Source organism: Capra hircus, chromosome 5 (assembly GCF_001704415.2).
Source record: "Capra hircus breed San Clemente chromosome 5, ASM170441v1, whole genome shotgun sequence".
Classification (NCBI taxonomy): domain Eukaryota; kingdom Metazoa; phylum Chordata; class Mammalia; order Artiodactyla; family Bovidae; genus Capra; species Capra hircus.
In genome coordinates, this window is record NC_030812.1 from 111,919,164 (window position 1) to 111,939,731 (window position 20,568).

Here is a 20,568-nt window from a genome sequence, read left to right on the forward strand (position 1 = left end):
CCTTAGAGAGTTAGAGGCCAGGAGAGGGATCCAGGCGGAGGGATGGGATCGGGGCGCCGCCCCTCGCCCGGCATCTCGAGCCTGCGAGGCCCAGCGCCCCCGCTCAGCCGGCGCTGGGTGCCCGCGCTCCCGCGTGCGGGCGGGCGGGCCGAGAGCCGGTGCGGGCGCCGACGCCGTGGGAGGGGGAGGGGCCCTCGGCGGGGCGGGCGGCGCGCGGGTCACGTGGTGCGGGTGGCGGCGGCGGCGGCGGCGGCGGCATCGGTGCGCGCGGGCAGGGGCAGCGCGGCGCCGAGCCACGGAGTCGAAGTCTCGGGCGGGCGCGGCGGCGCGGGGCGCTGGGGCGGCGCGGCCGGGCCGCGGGCCGGGCGGGTGGGCGGAGAACGCCGAAGGGCGAGGCCCGGCTGCAGGGGCTACTCGGCCCAGGAGGAGCCCGCGTCCGGCTCAGCCTTGCAGCCCCGCGCCCTTGAGCATCTTCCCGGAGGAAACGGAGACAAAGGAGGATTCATGTCCAAAGGTAAGGAGGCCGGCCGGGCCATCGGCGCGCGCCGGGAGGCGGAGGCTGCGGCCCCTGCCAGCCCAGCTGGAGATGCTACCGGGGGAGGGTTGAAGCGCGGAGGAGCCCACGCACGGTGACATATGTGCGCGGACACACACACGGTGGCACACTTCCCAAGATGCCCAAGCCTGGAGAAATGCACAGACGGGAAGGCGGAGAGGCACGGAGACCCCCGAACAAGCAAGCGGGCACCGCGATGCGCGCTGGAGCACACTAGGACGAGCGCACACGCACCCCACGCACAGGTATCGGGACCACCTACAGCCGGGCTCAGAGACCTGTGCGCTGACACACAGACCCCCTTCCCCCACACACAGCGGCGGGCGGGCGCACGCTGAGACAGGCACCAGCTGGTGGTCTCCAAGGGAACTCGCTGGCCTCCAGAGGACTGGGATGGAGGAAGGGGTATATATCTCAGCGCCCTTTGCTTCTGTGAATGGGAAAGTACTAAGATATCTTTTGTGATTTCTCCGCCGAGAGCCAGGGGCTGGAGCTAGGGGTGAACTGAAATTGCCTCTGCGGGTGGGGGTGGAGTCTTAAAGACTGCTGGGGTCTGGGGGTTGGGAATGATCTCCGGCTCCGGAAGGAAGAGCCTACCCCTGGATCCCCACGAAGCCAGGAAGGCAGGTGCTATTCTGGAAAGGTCCCCTCCCTTTGCGGCCACCTTCCCAGCAGAGGGGTGGGGTCCCTGGGCCGGACAAAGACAAAGCCCGTTCATTTCCCTGTAAGAGAAAGCACCAGGGCTCTTGCTTGGCAGGGAGGTGGGGGCGGGGCAGGGGGTAGCAGGTTCTGTGGGGACTAAGCCAGAGCTGAGCTGGGGACGGACAGGGTCTTTCCCTGGAGCACGGTTGAGGCAGGTGGCTCCCAGCAGGAGGTGCTGCAGGCAGGGCCCCGAGAAAGCTGGGAGCTCAGAAGGAGCCCCAGGAACCATGTAGGCAGGATGGCATATTTGAGTTACATCCGGCTGTGAGCCCATCCCTAGCTCTTCCCCACCCCTGGGGAGCCCCTCCTCCAATCCCTGTTGTGGCGTGGGGAGAAGGTGTCATAACAGAGTCTATCTCCGGGCCTGGGGCCCACCCAAGAGCCATTTGCTGGGTTGGAGGTCAGCTGCTCCACCAAGGGAGCAGCATCCAAAGGAGGAGAAAGGTGATGGCTCTGAGTAACATCAGCCTTGCAGTGAGGCTTGCATCCATTCATTCATTACTCAGTGAGGCTTGCATCCATTCATTCATTGCTGAGTGCCTTGTTATACTAGGTACATTGGGGCACAGAAATCCATAAGACATGGCTCCTGCCCTGAAGAAGGGTGGCAGCTGGCATGTGTTCGGTGCCAGGTTTATGCCCACACTTTTGTGTAAGCATCAAAGCAACCCATTGAGGTCAGGACTGTCCCTGTCTTCCTGAGAACACTGAGGCTCCCGGAGGCCATCCGCCTGGGAGTCAAGGATGGGCCAGCTGCCCATCTGGAGCTGGCATGGCCCGACCTGGAGGGGCTGCAGGGGCAGAGGAGGGAGCTACAGAGTTGAACTTTGGAGCTGCATACGCCCTGTGCTCTGGAGGTCTCCTTACCAGACAGTATGAGGCAAGGACTCATAAATAAATAAATAAATACCAGACTCATTTTCCAGGTCTGCAGAGTAAGACCCTGCCCCCCCAAAACACACACGTGTACACAGATGGCTCCATCTCACAACAGTGGTTGTGGTGACCCAGTGGGCTGGCCGTAGGGGCATCCGGGGGATGGAGAGGACTGGCCTGGCGAGCAGCTGGACAGGGAAATCAGGGCATTGGCCCCAGTGCAGGTGTGCTGAGTTGGGCCCGGGAACCACGTGCAGAGTGGAGGCGCAGGCCAGGCTGCTGATAGTCAGCTGCTTCAGGCCCGAGCCAATCTGGGTGCCTTCTGGAGCCGCCTGGCTGGCAACAACTTCCTGGGAAGCAGGAGGGAACCACGCCAGGCCCTGGGGAGGTCCCGAGACTCCGTCAGATTTGGCTGTGCCCGCGGATGACAAGGAAAGAACGGTTTCCAGTGGAGAGAGAGAGGAGAGTCATGCCAGGACCAGGGAAAGGACCAGGTGGTGGGGGAGCAAGAACAGACTCCTGGCTGGCTTCGGGGGTAGGAGCGGGAGGCTCCTGTGCCCTCTCTGTCTTTCCCATCTGCTGCTCCATCACTTCTCCCTGTGAGCCGGAGGCCCTGCAGGGTGGTAACCAGGAGCCATAGGATTCTAGAATGGCCAGGCCGGAAGGGGGCCTCCAGAGAGCATGGAGTCCAGTGACTGCGCTGGGGAATCAGCGTCTCAGGCACCTCCCTTTAACAAGTGCTTTCACATACACCACTTCATCCCCCCCTCCTGACTGGGAACTGAGAAGGGGCAGGACCAAGAGGGTTTGCAGCAGTGAGGCAGAGTGGGGGTGCCTCTCATGTGCGGGGCTCCCCGCAGCCTTCATCACTATCCTGAGAAGTATACAGAAGAGGAGGCAGGTGCATGGGGGCAGGTGGTTCACCCGAGGCCACAGAGAAGGCAAGTCACAGAGCCAGGCCCTTCCCATGTCACCACACACACCCGTCTTATGGGGAGGGAAGTGGAGAGGCCATGTCCTGAACCCCACCCTGGAGGGACAGTGCCCTGATGGGGGAACACAGATTTCTCATGTGTATGAGCATGCCCATGATGCCCCAGACCCAGAAGGGTGTTTGCCGTTCTCCACTGGGGAAGGGCTGTGATCTCAGGCTCTCCTTTCTCCTGTTACCCACCACGCCAAGAACACAGCGTGTCATGTCATCTTAGGCCTGTGACTGCCCCTACTTGGGCCTCATCCTCTCCTCATTGGTCAGCAGGGGAGACTTACTCCTCCTCAGATTTAAAACAAAGGCTTGGAGAGGACTTCCCTGGTGGTCCAGTGGTTAAGACTTCTTACGTCCACTGCAGGTGGCATGGGTTTGATGCCTGGTCAGGGAACTAAGGTCCTGAATGCTGTGCAGCGCAGCCAAACAAAAAATTTGAAAGCAATAAATGACTTAAAAAATGATAATAAGGCGTGGAGGCTGTCTGGGGATCCTCAGGGCACAGATACTCCTACTTTGCACCAGTGCTCATGGAACAGAGGGGACACAGACTGGGAGGCACAACTGATGCTCGCTCTGCTGAGTTGAGATAGCCCCATGTGCTTCTTAGAGGAGAAGGCAATGGCACCCTACTCCAGTGTTCTTGCCTGGAGAATCCCATGGATGGAGGGGCCTGGTGGGCTGCAGTCCATGGGGTCGCTAGGAGTCGGACACGACTGAAGTGACTTAGCAGCATGTGCTTCTTTCTTTAAGAAGATTATTTTGTTGCATCAGGTCTTAGTTGTGGCATGCTGGACCTTTCGTTGTAGCTCACGGACTCTATTTGCAGTGCATGGGCTTAACTGTTCCTCAGCATGTGGGATCTTAGTTCCCCTACCAGGGATCAAACCCGCATGCTCTGCATTGCAAGGCAGATTCTTAACCACTGGGCCACCGGGGAAGTCCCAGACCCATGGGTTTCTAAAAGACAAAGCAACTAGGGCAGGGACAGGCAGTCAATAGACATTAGGTCCAGAATCCTAAAAGGTCTTTGCTTTGCCCTTTATTTGGGTGAGGCAGGACTCAGGTTGGAATAACCCCAGACATCTCTTAGGTCAGTGCTTCTCAACTGTTGGCAGTGCCAGCCAACATCTGGCATAGTCTAAAAATGCTTTTGGTCATTAAATTGGGAGCTAGTGCTGGCATAAGGAAATGACAACCCAGTCCAGTATTCTTGCCTGAAAAATACCATGGACAGAAGAGCCTGGTGGCTACAGTCCGAAGGGTTGCAAAGAGTCAGACCTGACTGAGTGACTAAGCATGCATAGGCGTCTAGTAGAGGCCAGGAATGCCACTAAACGGACTCCAATGCCCAGGACGGCTCCCTACTCTAATTATCTGACCTAGCATGTCAGCAGGGCCAAGGCGAAGAAACCCCTGGGTTAGAGACACGGATGTGGTGCTTTGGGGCAGCGAGGTGCATTTGAAAGTACCCCAGCAACTGGAGGGTCTGGGTACTGGTCCAGATTTTCCATCTGACTTGTTCTTTGTTCTCAGGCGAGCCCTTACCACTGCCTCCCACCCCCAGGCCTCAGTCTCCACATCTATGAGATGGGAGACCTGTACTGGAGGACATCCACGGTCCCATCCAGGCCTAACTCTGTATGATTGTGTATCCAGAGACTAATACTGTGGTGTCCACGTGACCTCAGCCCATCCCTCCCACCTTGGCTTTGCAGGGCTCCCGGAGACCAGGACGGACGCAGCCATGTCAGAGCTGGTGCCTGAGCCCAGGCCTAAGCCGGCAGTGCCCATGAAGCCCGTGGGCATCAACCCCAACCTGCTGGGCTACATCGGCATCGACACCATCATCGAGCAGATGCGCAAGAAGACCATGAAGACCGGCTTCGACTTCAACATCATGGTGGTCGGTACGGAGGCCGTGCGCTCCCTGGAGACCCTGGTGGCAGGCAGCGCCCTTTAGGATCCCACTTCTTTCTTTAGAATGGCCTCAGCCCTGGCTTCTCCAGAACGAGCTCTTCCTCAGAGGAAAGATCTCAGCGTGCTGATCACAAAGGCCTTACTCCTTTCTTCCCACAAGGCTGGCTGATCTGAGGGTGGGAGATGTGAATGGATGATGGTCAACCTGGCCCCATCACCCCCCTCTCTGTACACAGGCAGCCTTATAGCTGTGCTCAAGGCCTGGGAGCATTACCCTTGTTCTTCCCCACCTTCAAGAGTTGGGGGAGGGTCAGAGGAAGGGTGGTCTTCTTTCTGATCTTTGATAGTGGTTTCAAGCTTGAAGAGAATTTTCAGGACATCGGTCACTAAGTAGGGTCACTGGGCCACAGAATGTAAGAGCAGGAAGGGACCTTTGCCTTTGATTGCACTGACAGATTTTCTCAGTTGCTGAAACTGGGGTCTGGGAATCATCCTTCTTCCTCCTGCTTTATCCCCCAATCCAGTCAGTCACTAAATACTGTCAATTTTACCTCACAAATATCTCTTCCAGTCTGTCTACCCTCTCCATCTCCACTGCCAGCACCCTGCTACTACCCTGGGTTACCATGTCCACCTGACTCAGAGCTGCTCATATGTCTGGGCCAGAGTGTAAATCATCTGGAACATCTTGCTCTAAAAAGTATTGGCTAAACTAGACAGCGTGCATGATGACATTACTTATTTTTCTCCTGGTTCCCTGTCTTCAATCCATTGTCTACCAGTGACTAAATAATTTTTCCACCCTGCAAAACTCATCATCACCCATCCTACTTAACAATGTTTAATAAATTTAAGGGTTTGAATTCCTAGCTTGGCCTGGTGCTACTTCTCCACTCATCTCTTACCACTTCCCATATATAGCATCTTTGTTGTTGTTCAATCGCTAAGCCATGTCTTACTCTTTGCAACCCCATGGACTGCAGCACACCAGGTTCCCCTGTCCTTCACTATCTCCCAGAGTTTGCTCAAATTCATGTCCATTGAATCAGTGATGCTATCTAACCATCTCATCCTCTATCACTCCCTTCTTTTTTGCCTTCTTTCCCAGCATCGGGGTCTTTTCCAATGAGTCGGCTCTTTGCATCAGGTGGCCAAAGTATTGGAGTTTCAGCTTTAGCATCAGTCCTTCCAATAAATATTCAAGGTTGATTTCCTTTGGGTTTGTTTGGTTTGATCTCCTTGCAGTCCAAGGGACTCTCAAGAGTCTTTTCCAGAGCCACAATTCAAAAGCATTGATTCTTCACTCAGCCTTCGTTATTATCCTGTGATTCTTGTGCATGTTTGAGAAACACTCTGCTCAGACCAGTGGTTTTCACCTATCTTTTAGTTGTGGAGCTCTTCCTTGGAATGAAATCTTCTTCAGAAGCGTAAAGTCAGTATGCAAAGTAATTCCATCTTTAAGTGTGATTAAGGACTAAAGACTTAGGTCAAGCAAAAATGAAACAGAAAACCAATACACAAGTGCAGGGGTTGCCCCTTTCCCAGCGCTCCCAGGGCTCCAGAAGGAGAGAATGTGCAATTCGACTGATGTTTCCCCAGGTCCTTCACCAGCAAGTAGGAAAGCATTCCCACCCACTCGCTCTCCCTGCTCAGCCTCTAGCCTCTCCAGTGAGTGGTCAGTCAAGGACTTGGATCACAGCTCTAGAATTCTGTAAGCTCAGGGGAGAGATGCTAGGCTTGGGAGCTGGGCCTGGAGTCTCCCTGCCTTCTCATCCCCTTCCTGTCTTGCTGCAGGTCAGAGTGGACTGGGCAAGTCAACACTGGTCAACACCCTCTTCAAATCCCAAGTGAGCCGCAAGGCCTCCAGCTGGAACCGGGAGGAGAAGATTCCCAAGACAGTGGAGATCAAAGCTATTGGGCATGGTGAGGACCCAGCAGGGACCCTGATGGGCACTGTCCCAAGGGCCTCTGCCAGAAAAGGGGAAGAATGGGGCATCTGGGGGGTGAGACAAATGAAAGACAACCTGAAGACGGAATAGAATTAAGCCCTTGAACAAGATGGAGCCAGGTTTTTCGACTGTAAGTCCAGAAAAGGGGGTGTGGGAATTAGAGAGGAATGAAGTAGGTCTTGAGTGGGATGATAAAGCCTGGTGGATTTTTTTTCTTTTCATTTAAAAAAAATACTCTTTTTTTTTTTGGCTGCGCCAGGTCTTGGTTACAGTATGAGGGATCTTCAGTGGGGCACGAGAACTCTTTGCAGTGTGCAGAGTGTTCACGTTTGCAGCCCTAGTTCCCAACCAAGAATCGGACATGGGCCTCCCTGCGTTGGGAGCATGGAGTCTTAGCCACTGGCCCACCAGAGAAGTCCCAAGACTGGGTAGATTTAGACAGACAGAGGGGTAAGGAGGGCATTCCAGGTACTAGGAACGGCATGAACAAAGGTGTTGAAGGGTTGAGGACCCTGAACTTGATTTTTCCAATCATTGGTCCTGCTGGTAGGCAGTGGGGCACCTGGCATCAGCTGGAGGAGTGACCCTCCGGGTGCCTTTTCTGTTCCCTCCCCAGTGATCGAGGAAGGTGGTGTCAAGATGAAGCTGACCGTCATTGACACGCCGGGCTTTGGAGACCAGATCAACAATGAACGCTGGTATGTCTGCCCGTGTATGAGACCTCCATCCTAAAGACTGCCAGGCAGACACTGAAGGTGGAGCAGACTCACTCACACTGAGAACCATCTGTGCCCTCCATGCTGAGGGCTCAAACGGCAAGACTTGCCGAAAGAGGGGAGGGGGGTTGTCAGGAAGCAAGCGGAGAGGACCAGATGGGGCCCGGGCGTGGGGATAGAGGGGGACAGAGCAGAGAGAATGTCAGCCGAGGCATTGCCTGGAGATGGGAGTGGGTCAGGAGCTGGAGCAACGGAGCAGGGGGAGCTGGGGTGCAAACCCAGGCGGACCTGGAGGTTGTGGCAGATGGCTTGGCCTGAGGGCCAGGTGTTGGCCACCTGGACAAAGAGAGGGCAGGAGGGAAACGGGGGGGACGGCGGTTCCCATGAGGAGAGAGCCTCTGGGGATCCAGCGTCCAGCCAAAATGGGGGAAGCACACTGCCCAGGTGAGGATGGAAGTGTCGGCTGTGAACAGAACGCACAGTGCCTGCCTCACGGTGCAGCCAAAAAAAAGAGAGAAGCAGCACAACGTAAGAGTTCTAAGTCGGGTCTTATTCACCCTCTTACTGAGGGTTCCCCAAGTGGCTCAGAGGTAAGCAATCTGCCTGCCAGTACAGGAGACACAAGAGACACAGGTTCAGTCCCTGGGTCGGGAAGATCCCCTGGAGAAGGGAATGGCAGCCCCCTCCAGTGTTCTTGCCTGGAGAATCCCACGGACAGAGGAGCCTGGCGGGCTGCAGTCCATGGGGTCACAAAGAGTCGGCCCGACTTAGCGACGGAGCACACACGCACACACGCACACACGCGCACACTGAGGGCTGTAGCCTGAGTCAGCCTCCCAGATGGCTCGGAGGACCTGCTCTGAAAAGGTGGGCGGAGGCCAGTATACGTGTGCATTTTGACTGGGGATACGTGCAGCCAGGCATACATCTCAGCAGAAGGCTACTGCCAGTCAGGAGGAAGAGAGATCTCTGTTAATGATTTTAGTGCTTTTCTAAGTATGGGAAAGTGTAAGAATTTGGGTCCAAAAGTTTTTTTTTCCTGAAATACAACTATTGAAGGGCCTGTTTCCCCAAAGCGCAGAGAGCCTTATCTTGTTCTTTGTCCCAAATTCCTTCCAGGATATATTGTAGGTCAGTGACTACAGTGGCTAATGACTTAATCCTTGTAAAACCAGATGGCAAGTGACACTCCTTGCTTTACAGAAGGCTCTGGGCAGAAGTTTGCTCCCAGACAGGGGTGAAGACAGCTGTGCCTCTGTGAGGGAGCCTGGGGCTGCCTCAGCCAGACAGGGCCTCTCAACAACACACCTTGGAATTTGCTGTATTGATCTCAGAAAGTGGCTGGTCACCTTCTTCTCTGGCTGTCCACACACTCCTAGACAGGGAAAGGTTACTATTATAGCAACAGCATGATAAGGATGAATTGTTGCGCTGGGGTTAATATATGCTTGTGCTTATGCTGTGATTATTATAACGCCAGGCTTGAGTGCTTTCTCTGCGCCATTTCTCTGTTCAGAACTATGTTGTTGTCGTTTAGCCCCTCAGTCGTGTCCGACTCTTTGCAACCCCTTGGACTATAGCCCGTCAAATTCCTCTGTCCGTGGGATTTCCCAGGCAAGAATACTAGAACGGGTGGCCATTTCCTTCTCCAGGGGATCTTCCTGACCCAGGGATCGAACCTGCATCTCTTGCATTGCAGGAGGACTCTACCACTGAGCCACCAGGGAAGCCCCGTTCAGTATTATACCTCTGTCCTAATTCTTACATGACTCTCTCCAGGCACCTGTTGTTACTCTCTTTTCACTTATGAGAAAAGAGCTTCAGAGAAGGGCAGAGACTTCCCCAGAGTGGCCCAGCTAGTAAGTGATGGATGTGGGGAAAGTGCACCGCTGTCAGGAGTAGGGTGGGGCTCTGCAGGTTCCCGTAGGCCAATCAGAGGACTCGGACCACAGAGGAGTTCTGCCCTTGCTAACAGGGAAAGCCACCCATGGGGGCTGAGAGAGAATAGTCAACAGGTCACCGAGAGCCCTCGGGAGGCAGGGAGTGAGATGGAGGTGAGAGCCTGCCTCCTGACCCTGGTGAGAGGGGCTCCCGGTCGTGTCCTTCTGGGCCTCCACCTGCTCTCTTCCCCCCTCCTCCAGCTGGGAGCCCATTGAGAAGTACATCAACGAGCAATACGAGAAGTTCCTGAAGGAGGAGGTGAACATCGCCAGGAAGAAACGCATCCCTGACACTCGTGTCCACTGCTGCCTCTACTTCATCTCCCCGACCGGACACTCGTACGTGCCAGGCCTGCCCCCGTCCCCGCGCCTGCCTCTGGTTTGCATCATTTGATCCCAGCCTATAGTGAATGAGCGATATCTAGACTCAGCTGGGGAGGTCAGGTAGGCCCCCGCATAGTCATGGCCCTGGGAGTCCCCCAGAGATCCTTGACAGGAGAGAGAAGCTCACCATCAGCCCCCATGCTGCCCGTCGGTGTGTTAGCGCCCTAGCAACACTGTGCCAGCGGACAGAAGTTGGTTGCTGTGAGCAAAGGGCTCCTCGTTTGTTCAACAGATACATGCTATGCAGAGGCCTGGGGTCAGGAGCAGCAAGAAGGATGAGATGGGAAGGGCCCAGGCTACTGGATTGGGGCTGGTGTTCAGGTGGAGGTGGGGAGGGGGGACCCAGCTGTAGGCATTTGGAGGGTGGCCAGCCCAGCAAGAGGAGCCAGGTGTCCAGCAATGAAGGCTGACAACCATCGGGCATGCTGGGAACTCTGGTTGTGAGTATCAGGCAAGGCTGAACGATAGGGAGTGCCCCTGGAGAATGGAGCCATCCAAATGGACAAGCAGGCCACCTTCCTGCTGGGGAGGTCACCTAACTGTCCCTGAGCCCAGTGACTAGGCAAGAGTTTCATTCTTGAGATGATGGCACAAGCGCAGCAGGCCCCCAGTTCTGAAGGAGCCAGACGTTCAGCAGGTTTTTAACGGTGCAGCTCAGGAGCTCAGCAGGAAAGCTAGCGTTTATCCCTCCCTAGAGCCTGGACCCAAGGTCAGAGCAGGCCAGCAGGCAGCCTGCCTTAAATATCTGGTGGACTTCAAACTACAGCCAGATCGGGGCCCCAGAGTCCAGAGGCCCTCAGGTAGGGGAGGGGCCAGGCTCCAGCTGGACCCCTGCAGGAATACTTGGGGACAGGGGGAGGCCTGTCCAAAAGTGCTGCCCCATAGGCAGAATAGACACACGTATAACCATGATACGAGGATGCATGGGTAGGGACAACAGTCCACGGCTGTTCCTAGGAGAAAGAAATCTCAGGTCAGAAAAGGTGTTGTGAAGGAGTGGTTTGAGTGGGGCTTAAAGAAAGCCAGGATATGCCCCAGAGCCAAGGGAGAGAGAAAGGGAGTTGGTGGACCATGTGTGGGTAGAGAGTTGAGTTCTGTTCTGCAGACAGGAGATGGTGGCTACCTCAGCCAGTTCTCAGCCCAGTCCTCCTGTCTCAAGGGTGCCCCTGGAGTGGTGGCAGTGGCTGAGTGGGGGAGGGCATGGTGGCTCTGACACCCCATCTCCTCTGGGCCCCAGCTTGCGACCTCTCGACCTGGAGTTCATGAAACACCTCAGCAAAGTTGTGAACATCATCCCTGTCATTGCTAAGGCTGACACCATGACCCTGGAGGAGAAGTCTGAATTCAAGCAAAGGGTGAGAAGGCCCCTCCTCCTTTTCCTGTCCCCATGCTTGCCTCTCCCACTCTGGTCCAAGCCCTCATCTATCCTCTATTACTATACCCACCTCCTACCCCATTCCCCACCTGGCTCCAACTCAACTGTTAGAGAGGCGAGGCTGGTGGAGAAGAGAAGTTAGTGCGGCTTCAGCCTTCTCGCAACGTACCTGCAAACACCACTAAATGCATAAATCACCTCCAACGTGAGAAACCATTCCGCACTGTTAGGTTGCTTGAAGGACGAGACTAATTAATCAACCACCCACTGGTCTTTATCGTTATTTTCCATAAGCTCTGTCCTGTGCTGGACACACAGGGGACTGGGTTGGGGAAATGCCGGAGAAGTATAAAGACGTTTGCTGCCTTTAAGAAACTTCATCAAGGAGATTATTGAAAAGCAGTGGTGGCTTCCTGGAGGAGGAGACTTAAGCTGAGCTTTGAAAGAGGACAAATGGGGAGAGGCTGGGGGTGGCGAGCTGGACCTCTCTTCCCTGCCAAGAGGAGTGAAACAAGTAAGGCATGAGCACTGCCCCCATGGAGTCTGTTCTCAGCGGTCCTGCTTGTCTGGATCCTGATCTTACACACCCTGAGAGGAACAGACTGCACCCCCGGATTCTTCCTCGTGGCAGGCTGCGGTGGGCAGGGGTAACTGCAGGGCTGGGGCTCCCATTCATTCAGGATCCTCCTGCTGCCCAGGGCCTCAGAGTTCAAAGATGATTGCCATTTACCCCTCTGGCTTCAGTAAGCACGCATTTGCACAAGCATGCACACACACACGTAGCCCTCTCTCTTTCCTGACGTTTGGCTACCATGCTTCTCCCGCCCGCCTCTAGGTTCGAAAGGAGCTTGAAGTGAATGGCATTGAATTCTACCCCCAGAAGGAATTTGATGAGGATTTGGAGGACAAGACAGAGAATGACAAAATCCGGGTAGGTACCTAGGACTCTGTTCATCACATAGATACCCACATTGGTCTCCCTGGGATATGTATCATGTACCACTTCTGTTTTTCCTCCTGCTTTCCCCTTTCCAAACTCCCTGCCCCACCTTGCCTGACCCCGACCAGAAGTGGCATGAGAGAGGAAGAGGACTGGGGGCCCTCGCTGCGACTGTGAACCCTGCACCCAGAAAGCCAAATTTTCCTGTTCATCCCCAGAGCCAACAGAAGCTGCTGGTTCCCCCACCAGGCCAAGCAAAACCAGAGTATGGGGTGATGGAAGGATATAGGCAGAAAAAGCTTCAGGCAGAGCTCCTCCTCAGTTTCTCCTTTTTTAAAATTCAGAGATCAGGCTAGATGAGTGGCTTATTGGCTCTTTTGCTCCCCTGGAAGAACCCTTTCTAAAAAGCTAAGTGTCAGACAGACTCCAGTATGTTGTTGTTCAGTCGCTCAGTCGTGTCCAGCTCTTTGCGATCCCGTGGACTGCAGCACGCCAGACTTCCCTGTCCTTCACCATCTCCCGGAAGAATTTGCTCAAATTCATGCATTGAGTTGATGATGCCATCCAGCCATCTCATCCTCTGCTGCCCCCTTCTCCTCCTGCCTTCGATATTTCCCAGCATCAGGGTCTTTTCAATCCTAACTTCTGAGCAGCCCCTGAGATGTTTTCTGGGAATCTTAAGGCTTCATGAAACCTGGCTGGGAAACCCTTGACCTTTATGATTTCCGAGATCCCTCTCAATTCTAAACTTCCACTGTTCTGTGATTCCTCATCAGAATCCTGGGTTCTAGTCTGAGCTTTTCCACTAATCACTGTCAGTCAGTCAGTTCAGTTCAGTCACTCAGTCGTGTCCGACTCTTTGCAACCCCATGAATCGCAGCACGCCAGGCCTCCCTGTCCATCACCATCTCCCGGAGTTCACCCAGACTCACGTCCATTGAGTCAGTGATGCCATCCAGCCATCTCATCCTCCGTCGTCCCCTTCTCCTGCCTCCAATCCCTCCCAGCATCAGAGCCTTTTCCAGTGAGTCAACTCTTCGCATGAGGTGGCCAAAGTACTGGAGTTTCAGCTTTAGCATCGTTCCTTCCAAAGAAATCCCAGGGCTGATCTCCTTCAGAATGGACTGGTTGGATCTCCTTGCAGTCCAAGGGACTCTCAAGAGTCTTCTCCAACACCACAGTTCAAAAGCATCAATTCTTCAGCGCTCAGCTTTCTTCACAGTCCAACTCTCACATCCATACCTGACCACAGGAAAAACGATAGCCTTGAGTAGATGGACCTTAGTTGGCAAAGTAATGTCTCTGCTTTTGAATATGCTATCTAGGTTGGTCATAACTTTTCTTCCAAGGAGTAAGCGTCTTTAATCACTGTAACCTGGGACAGATCCCTCACTTAGGCGTTGAGTCTCCTGCTCATCAAGTGTGGTAACCTAGGAGGAGTCCCTCACCTGATGTAGTTAAGACAGGTAGTTCATTGAAAAAATCAACTGAAGAAATCATTTTAAAAATGAAACATACAAATCTTAAATGTTTTAAAATAGATGTTTTACTGAATTATTAAAATATCAAAACCCCATCATGTTTATTAAATGTTCTTTTTATGTAGAGACAAGGCCTCTTCTTTGGAGATAAGTCCACTCTTTTTTAAAATTCAGTGCTTTTTTAAAAAAAAATACGTTTTTTACTATGTCTAGTCTTAGTTGTGGCATGCAGGCTTTTCATTGCAGCTTTGGGGCTCCTCTTTAGTTGGAGCCAGAGCACATGGGTTCTGTAATCTGCAGCATCCAGGCTCCCTAGTTGAGGAGCTTGGGCCCTGTGGCATGTGGGATCTTAGTCTCCTGGCCAGGGATCAAACTCATGTCCCTTGCACTGAAAGGCAGATTCTTAACCACTGGACCACCAGGAAAGTCCTGCTAAATCCACTCTTAATGCAAAAGGAACTCACCTTCATCAAGTCTTTCTGAAACATCGCATTTTCAGAGAAACAGATCTCCACACTGCTATGTCCTCAGCTTATATAATAGTTAATTTATCAAAATGCAGTAACAGTACACACCAGGCAGATCAACTTGGGAACAGACGCCTGCTGGAGCGGAGGAGCCTAGGTACATCAGAAAGTGGCCTTTGAACTCTGGCAGGGCAGCAGGCATGGGCCTCTGCCAGCGCGGGAGACCACGTAAAACTCATTACTTTGGCTGTCCATTGGGTGGGTGTCATCTAAGAGGTCTGTCTTTCTTGGCTAGCTCACAATTGTTCCAAATCAAACCAAACCCTGTTAAAAGGGCTAAAGAGTACAAAGCATTCGCCAGTTGTGGGAAAGCTGATTTACTGAGGTTAACCAGCCAGGCAGGGGAGCAATCAGGTCTGGGACCCTGGGACTTCAGACTCCCAGTCCAGTGCTCTTTTTAAGAGACAAGAGCCGGGCTTCTGCCATCAGTGGGATCACGGAATGAGCTTCAGAAATGTGCAGTTCAAGGTGAGAGGCCCAGGACTGATGCCATCCTACCCGTGGCGGCGCAAAGAGTAGAAGGGTGACATGCGCGGCGTCTGCTTTGTTAGCAGGAGAGCATGCCTTTCGCTGTGGTGGGAAGTGACAAGGAGTACCAAGTGAACGGCAAGCGGGTCCTCGGCAGAAAAACTCCCTGGGGCATCATTGAAGGTAATTCAATGCATCTTCTTGAAGAACTGGTTGCCAGTCAATTATGCTTATTAATTAAGCATCTGGAGGTCAAGGCACAGTCCTAGGATGCAAGATATAAAATGAATGCCAGCCAGAGCCAGCCAGACCCTGCCGTAAGGGGCTTACAATCTAATTGAGAAGCTGAGACTCATGAGCAGGAAGAAATAAAAGATGGATTTAGCACCTGACCGGGAGGCACTAGCTTGAGGGTCAAAGGAGTTCAGAACATGGAGAGATTAATAAAGATCAGAAACACCAGAGAAAGGTTTTCACATGAAAGGAGGCATGATCTGAAAAGCTGCTGAAGGGTTGTCAGATGTTGCCATTTTCATTTGATTAGGAATGATGTGACCTTGAGAAGGTCACAGTGATTCTGAGAGCTCTCAGAGAATCACTTAGGTGATGAATTTATCATGATACCCTCGGAGGGGGGCAGGGTAGGGATGGAATCCCTGTTCTCAGATCATCCTCGCTGAGGCACTGGGATCTCAGGTTAAGTGTCCTGCCCAAGATCACATGACTTATTAGCGGTGAAACCTGGATTTTAGACCTGGATATTTTGATTTCAAAACCAAGTTTATCCCATTATATCATGTTGTCTCTTATTTTTCTATCTTTTGCTGGGATTTTTTTTTTAATAGCATTTTTCTCATCAATTGAATTGAATGAAATTATAAGAACATCTGTCCTACCCATAGACTGTGAGAAAGAGTGCTCACGACTTAATTCTCTTCAGCTTCCATCGTCTTTGTCAAGTGATTTGCAAATAGTAGGCACTTGATCTATATTGAATTAGATTTGTCAAGCCATCCTGACCTTTTTAAGATGGCTCGATTATTCTCTCTGTGTGTTTACTGTCTTCCAATCAGGTTTTAAGCTCCTTAAAGATGGAAATTGTGTCTTCAGCCTTGGGCAAGTTTCTTAGACTCCATGTGTATTAGTTGCTTTTCCTATAAAATGGGGAATATAATACTACCTATGAGCTATTATTCCACAGAGTCTAGAATAGTTTTGTACCCTTGTCGCTGCTTCATGAATCCTTGTTCAGTGAGTGAAATCCAGCTCAGTTGCGTGCCCAGATGAGCACACCTCTGGAAGGTGGCAAATGCCCGGCCCATGGCTCAGTCCATGACCTGAAGAGAAGTTCACCTGCTGATATCTGCATTAGTGAATGACCACCTGTTTTTGTTGTTTGTTTGTTCACAGTGGAAAACCTCAACCACTGTGAGTTTGCCCTGCTTCGAGACTTTGTCATCAGGTAAGACGCACCCCTCCCATCCGATGGCAGGTTTAATTATTTGGGGTCCAGAGGCCACTTGTTCAGATCCACTTCCTCGGTCCCCAGGTCCCTCTGACAGAGCTTCCGCCGCAGTCCCCACTCCCATCTTGAAGGACAAGGGGCTCAAGAGGTGTCATTGGCTCTCTGGTCCCAGTCACCGGGTCCAGACCCTGGAAGCCATGTGTTGACCGCAGACGTGGGTCCTCTCTCCCTCGTCATGCCCCTAATCATCCCTCTTTCTCTTGCCCTGTGTCCTTCAGGACGCACCTCCAGGACCTCAAGGAAGTGACACACAACATCCACTACGAGACCTACAGGGCCAAGCGTCTTAATGACAATGGAGGCCTCCCCCCGGTGAGCGTGGACACAGAGGAAGGCCACGGCAGTAACCCATGACGGCCCTTTCTCCGTATCATCACACATACCCACTTCCCCACACACACACATCCTCAGACCACCTCCCACCACCTTCTTCCTTTCTTCTCTGTCCCACAGGCCTGTCTGGTAATTGTGGAGCATCTTGTCTACAGTGTGTGTGTGTGTGTGTGTTGTGTGTGTACGAGAGATAGAGAGTGTGTATGTGTGTGTGCGTGCATTTGTGTGTATGTGTGTGCGCCTGTGCAGGGCTGAGGTATTTATACTGCCTCCCTGGAAAGTTCCTAGTAAGCTTGGTTCCTCCATGGCTGTCCATTATCTGTCTCCTTTCCTTGTGTCCCAGAACAAGGCCGTGTGCCTCACTCAAGAGGTCTGGGGGAGGCTTCATTTAAAAATGATGGGAGCAGGTGAGCCTCAGGTAACGCTTTCTTATCTCTGAACCCACCTGTGAGCAGGGACTGCAGAGATTCTCCAAAGACGGTCTGTGGAGCTCGACCTGGGATGGTGGGGTGGGGGGAGTTGAGGACTTAACCTCCCTGTAAGCCCGGGGTGGTCTGTTGTGAGGCTAGGACTTTTGGGGAAAAGAAAGATTGGGGAGAGCAGAGAAGTCGGCCAGTGCTGGACTCCTGCAGAATTAGTGCCTACAAGTGGAGGAGAGAGCTCCACCCTTCGGTCTGTGTGGCATTCACTGTCCAGAAGCTACCACCTGTCTCTGTTGCAGACTGCTGCTTTCCACATAGCCCACTGCCAGCCCCCTGCCTCACTCTCCTCTGCTCCCCTCTCCTCTCTTTCTTCCCTTTCCCTGCCCCCTCTGACATCTTTCATTTCCTTTTAGCCTGATCCACTTGAGCTGCACTTCTATATTTAGGATTTATGGCCAGGTTACTTCCAAAAGTGACTTTAGGCCACTTAACATCCCCAGTAAAATCACAGGACAGTACAAAAGGAGATTACAAGGGAAATCAGATCTGTGAGAAGCATGGGAAACACAGTTTCTGCAGTCAAGTGATGAAAACGGCCCTGAGCTTGTGGGCAGCCTTGCAAAGGACAGGACACAGGGAGCTCTGTGGTTCCCAGTGTCTGGTTAAAGAAACACATGTGCTGGTCAAGTGAGGCAACCTTTGTTTTAGGCGTCAGGTCCTAGCAGAACTGAGTCTAAAGAAGTATCAAGAACAATATACAGTGTTTGTCTTTCTTGGTTGTTTGGCTTCAGAGACAGTTTTGAACCTCATCTCCCTCCTGTCCATCAGGATTCTTCCTCCTCAAAGCTGGCTTCAGTTTCTCCTCCTTCTTGTGTATACTTGACCTCCCTCTTCTCTTCTATTCTCTTTCTCGTGTTGAAGCTACTTGCATTTCTGTCTGTCTTTCTCAGCTTTCTGCACTTCCTCTTCCTCACCCCTATAGACATGCCCAATGATACTCACAAGCCTTCAAGTAGCCTTTTCTTGCCTTCCCCTTCAGCCCTGTATTTATTAATGCATATATTTTCCATGTTGTTTGACACACAAGTTACTCTTTCTCCTTTAGTCTGTAAGGTGGCTGAAATTTCAAGCTGGGGAAACAATTTAGCCTCAGGCAAGGGGAAAAATTGATACAGTTTACAGTGACCTCTTGCAACCTCCTGTTTCATCTCCTGGCCCAACCCGAGGTGTTTTACTGGCCTTCTACAAATCCCAGCATTTATAGGCCCTTATCACTCAGGTGCTAGGAAAACATATAGACTTAAGACCAAGATTCAGCAGACCAGGAGAAAGAGGTGGGTGATCAGATTGCTAGTGGCCCCTAACTCATGGTCTCCAATCTTTCCTGGAAGCTCATTACCATTCCAACCTCCATCTTCCCTCACCCACACAGTTATCCCAGGTTAGGCACCAGTCAGAGCAGAACAGCGCAGGGTTAGAATCCAGAGGTTGCTAAGTTTCAACAGAAGAGGGACCCCTGGCTTATATGAAGACGTGGGACTGGACACCTTGGCCTCACAGGGAAGGTCTGGGGTGGGCGTGGGGGGCCCTGGCGAGGCCGAGGAAGAGAATAGGAGAATGATGCCTGGGGCTCCTCAACTGTGGTCTCAGCCTCCCTGGAGGAGCTGTTCTGTATGCCTGCTGTCAGCTGCCGGTCTCCACACCCTCAACCGTTCTCAACCCCCCTGCAGGGAGAAGGCCTCCTGGGCACTGTCCTTCCACCCGTGCCAGCCACCCCCTGCCCCACTGCCGAATGAAGGCCATTCCAGGCGCTGCTCCTCCCTCCATTCCGCTCAGCTCTTCTTGCTGCAGGGCCACGCGCTCTTTAGCGCTGTGCGTGTCGGGCCCACCGCCACAGCCCCTCTCAGCCCTCAGCAGATGGGGGCGGCCAGCTGCCTCTTTAGAACAGTTGCTGCTTCCATTTATCCACACCACCCCTCTCCTCCCAGTGGAATGGAGTTCCCGCCAGCACTGCCCTCCTCCATCGTCTGTGTCAGCTGGTCCTAGCCCATCCGTAGGGTGAAAGAACTCACCAAGAGCTTCTTCTGCCCTTGCAAACCCATATCAGCTACTTGTAACCATCTCCAAGGGATATGGCGTTGCTCCCTGTCCATTCATCTGCATGAGCTGCTCTTGACTTCCTTAAAGGGTCAAGAAAGCAACTTTTCTGCTTGTCGGATTTGTTGACGTCAGCTGTGTGAGCCCCAATGTGGGACAAGGGTGTCTCCTTCATTGCTTAAAGCTTATTTGTAAGGATGGGTCACTCCAGATGGGGGGGAGCAAGGGCCAGGACCACTTTTTAAAAAAAATCACCGCTGGTGACTGGCCCAGAGTGCAGCCACGCACCCTCCCTACCCCATATAGCAGCCATTTAGGAATGGTGGTTTTCCTGAAGAGACATTCCTGGAGTTGACTTCCTTATCCTTAGATTTTAAATAAGAACTAAACATACACACCAAATTCCGGAAGCTCACGAGATGTGAACTCTAGGAAGAAAAGCACCCTTCTGTCCACTTAGCAATAAGAGGGAATCTTTTCCCACCTACCCTGGCTACTCCTACACCCCACCCCGCCCCCACTCCATTAATGTGAGTAATGAATTAGCCTGGCCACAGTCGGTCACTGCAGGCTGGTGGAAAATCCCCAGTGGAGGGCAAAGCCCTCCCATCAGATGCATGAATGTTTGCGAATGTTGGCTGCCACTGCCCACCCCTGCACTGAGTCTTTATGGACTACCCGTTGCCCACTGCCCGACCACTTCCACCTGGACACAACTTGCTCAAAGGCTGGTGACTTGTGGGCCATTCATCTACAACCAAGTCCTGATGGAGCAAGAGGCCCAAGCCTAGGGGATGCAAGAACGACCCATTTCTTAAATGTTACCAGTCCCAGCCAACCTTTTGGTGACATTACGGTTAATTTTCCCAATTGAAAGTAAGCCAACAGACACTCAAACTGGTTGTGTAAATGTTGCTAGACTTTATGTGTTGTACAACTAAACATTGCTGTTTGAACAATAACTGTCTGAACTGTGTTTTATTTGTGCTCCTCGATCCTTGGCCAAATTAGCTATTACATCATCTCCTGTGGAGGGTGAGATAGGACCATGTTGGTAAGAAGCAGACACAGAAATTAGAGATGGAAAATTTTTGTTCATCTTCAGTTGGCAAGAAATTGGTTGCCAGGCATTATTCCCTGGAATTTTGTGTCCAAAATAAGTTATAGATCTTTCACACGACCTTGAGGGATGTGGTAGTCTATGTAGCCTGTTTCCTCCAGTGGAAATGATGCTTATTTTCATTCAATTAATTTCCGAGCTTTCTCTCCTCCTTTTTCCAAAGGCATAAAACCAAAGCTGTGAGAGGAGTGGATCCATCTTGCTAGAAACCTGCCTATCTTGCACTGAAGACTTTTTAAGAGTTAAGAATTT

General features: G+C 52.5%; 1 protein-coding gene across 3 annotated transcripts; it reads left to right on the plus strand.

The window, feature by feature from the left end:
- SEPT3 (septin 3) lies at nt 356-20,158 on the plus strand. 3 transcript variants are annotated; one of them, XM_018048831.1, is made up of 12 exons: nt 357-514; nt 675-801; nt 4,838-5,029; nt 6,834-6,962; nt 7,605-7,686; nt 9,846-9,983; nt 11,266-11,383; nt 12,239-12,334; nt 14,903-15,002; nt 16,230-16,281; nt 16,563-16,656; nt 18,830-20,158. In XM_018048831.1, the coding sequence occupies exons 3-12, from the start codon at nt 4,867-4,869 to the stop codon at nt 18,893-18,895; spliced, it is 1,038 nt and encodes a 345-aa protein (XP_017904320.1). In that variant the 5' UTR covers nt 357-514; nt 675-801; nt 4,838-4,866; the 3' UTR covers nt 18,896-20,158. The 3 variants fall into 3 exon arrangements, with proteins under 3 accessions (XP_017904319.1, XP_017904320.1, XP_017904318.1); XM_018048830.1 differs by lacking the exon at nt 675-801 and having other exon boundaries at nt 356-514; nt 14,906-15,002; XM_018048829.1 differs by lacking the exon at nt 675-801 and having other exon boundaries at nt 370-514.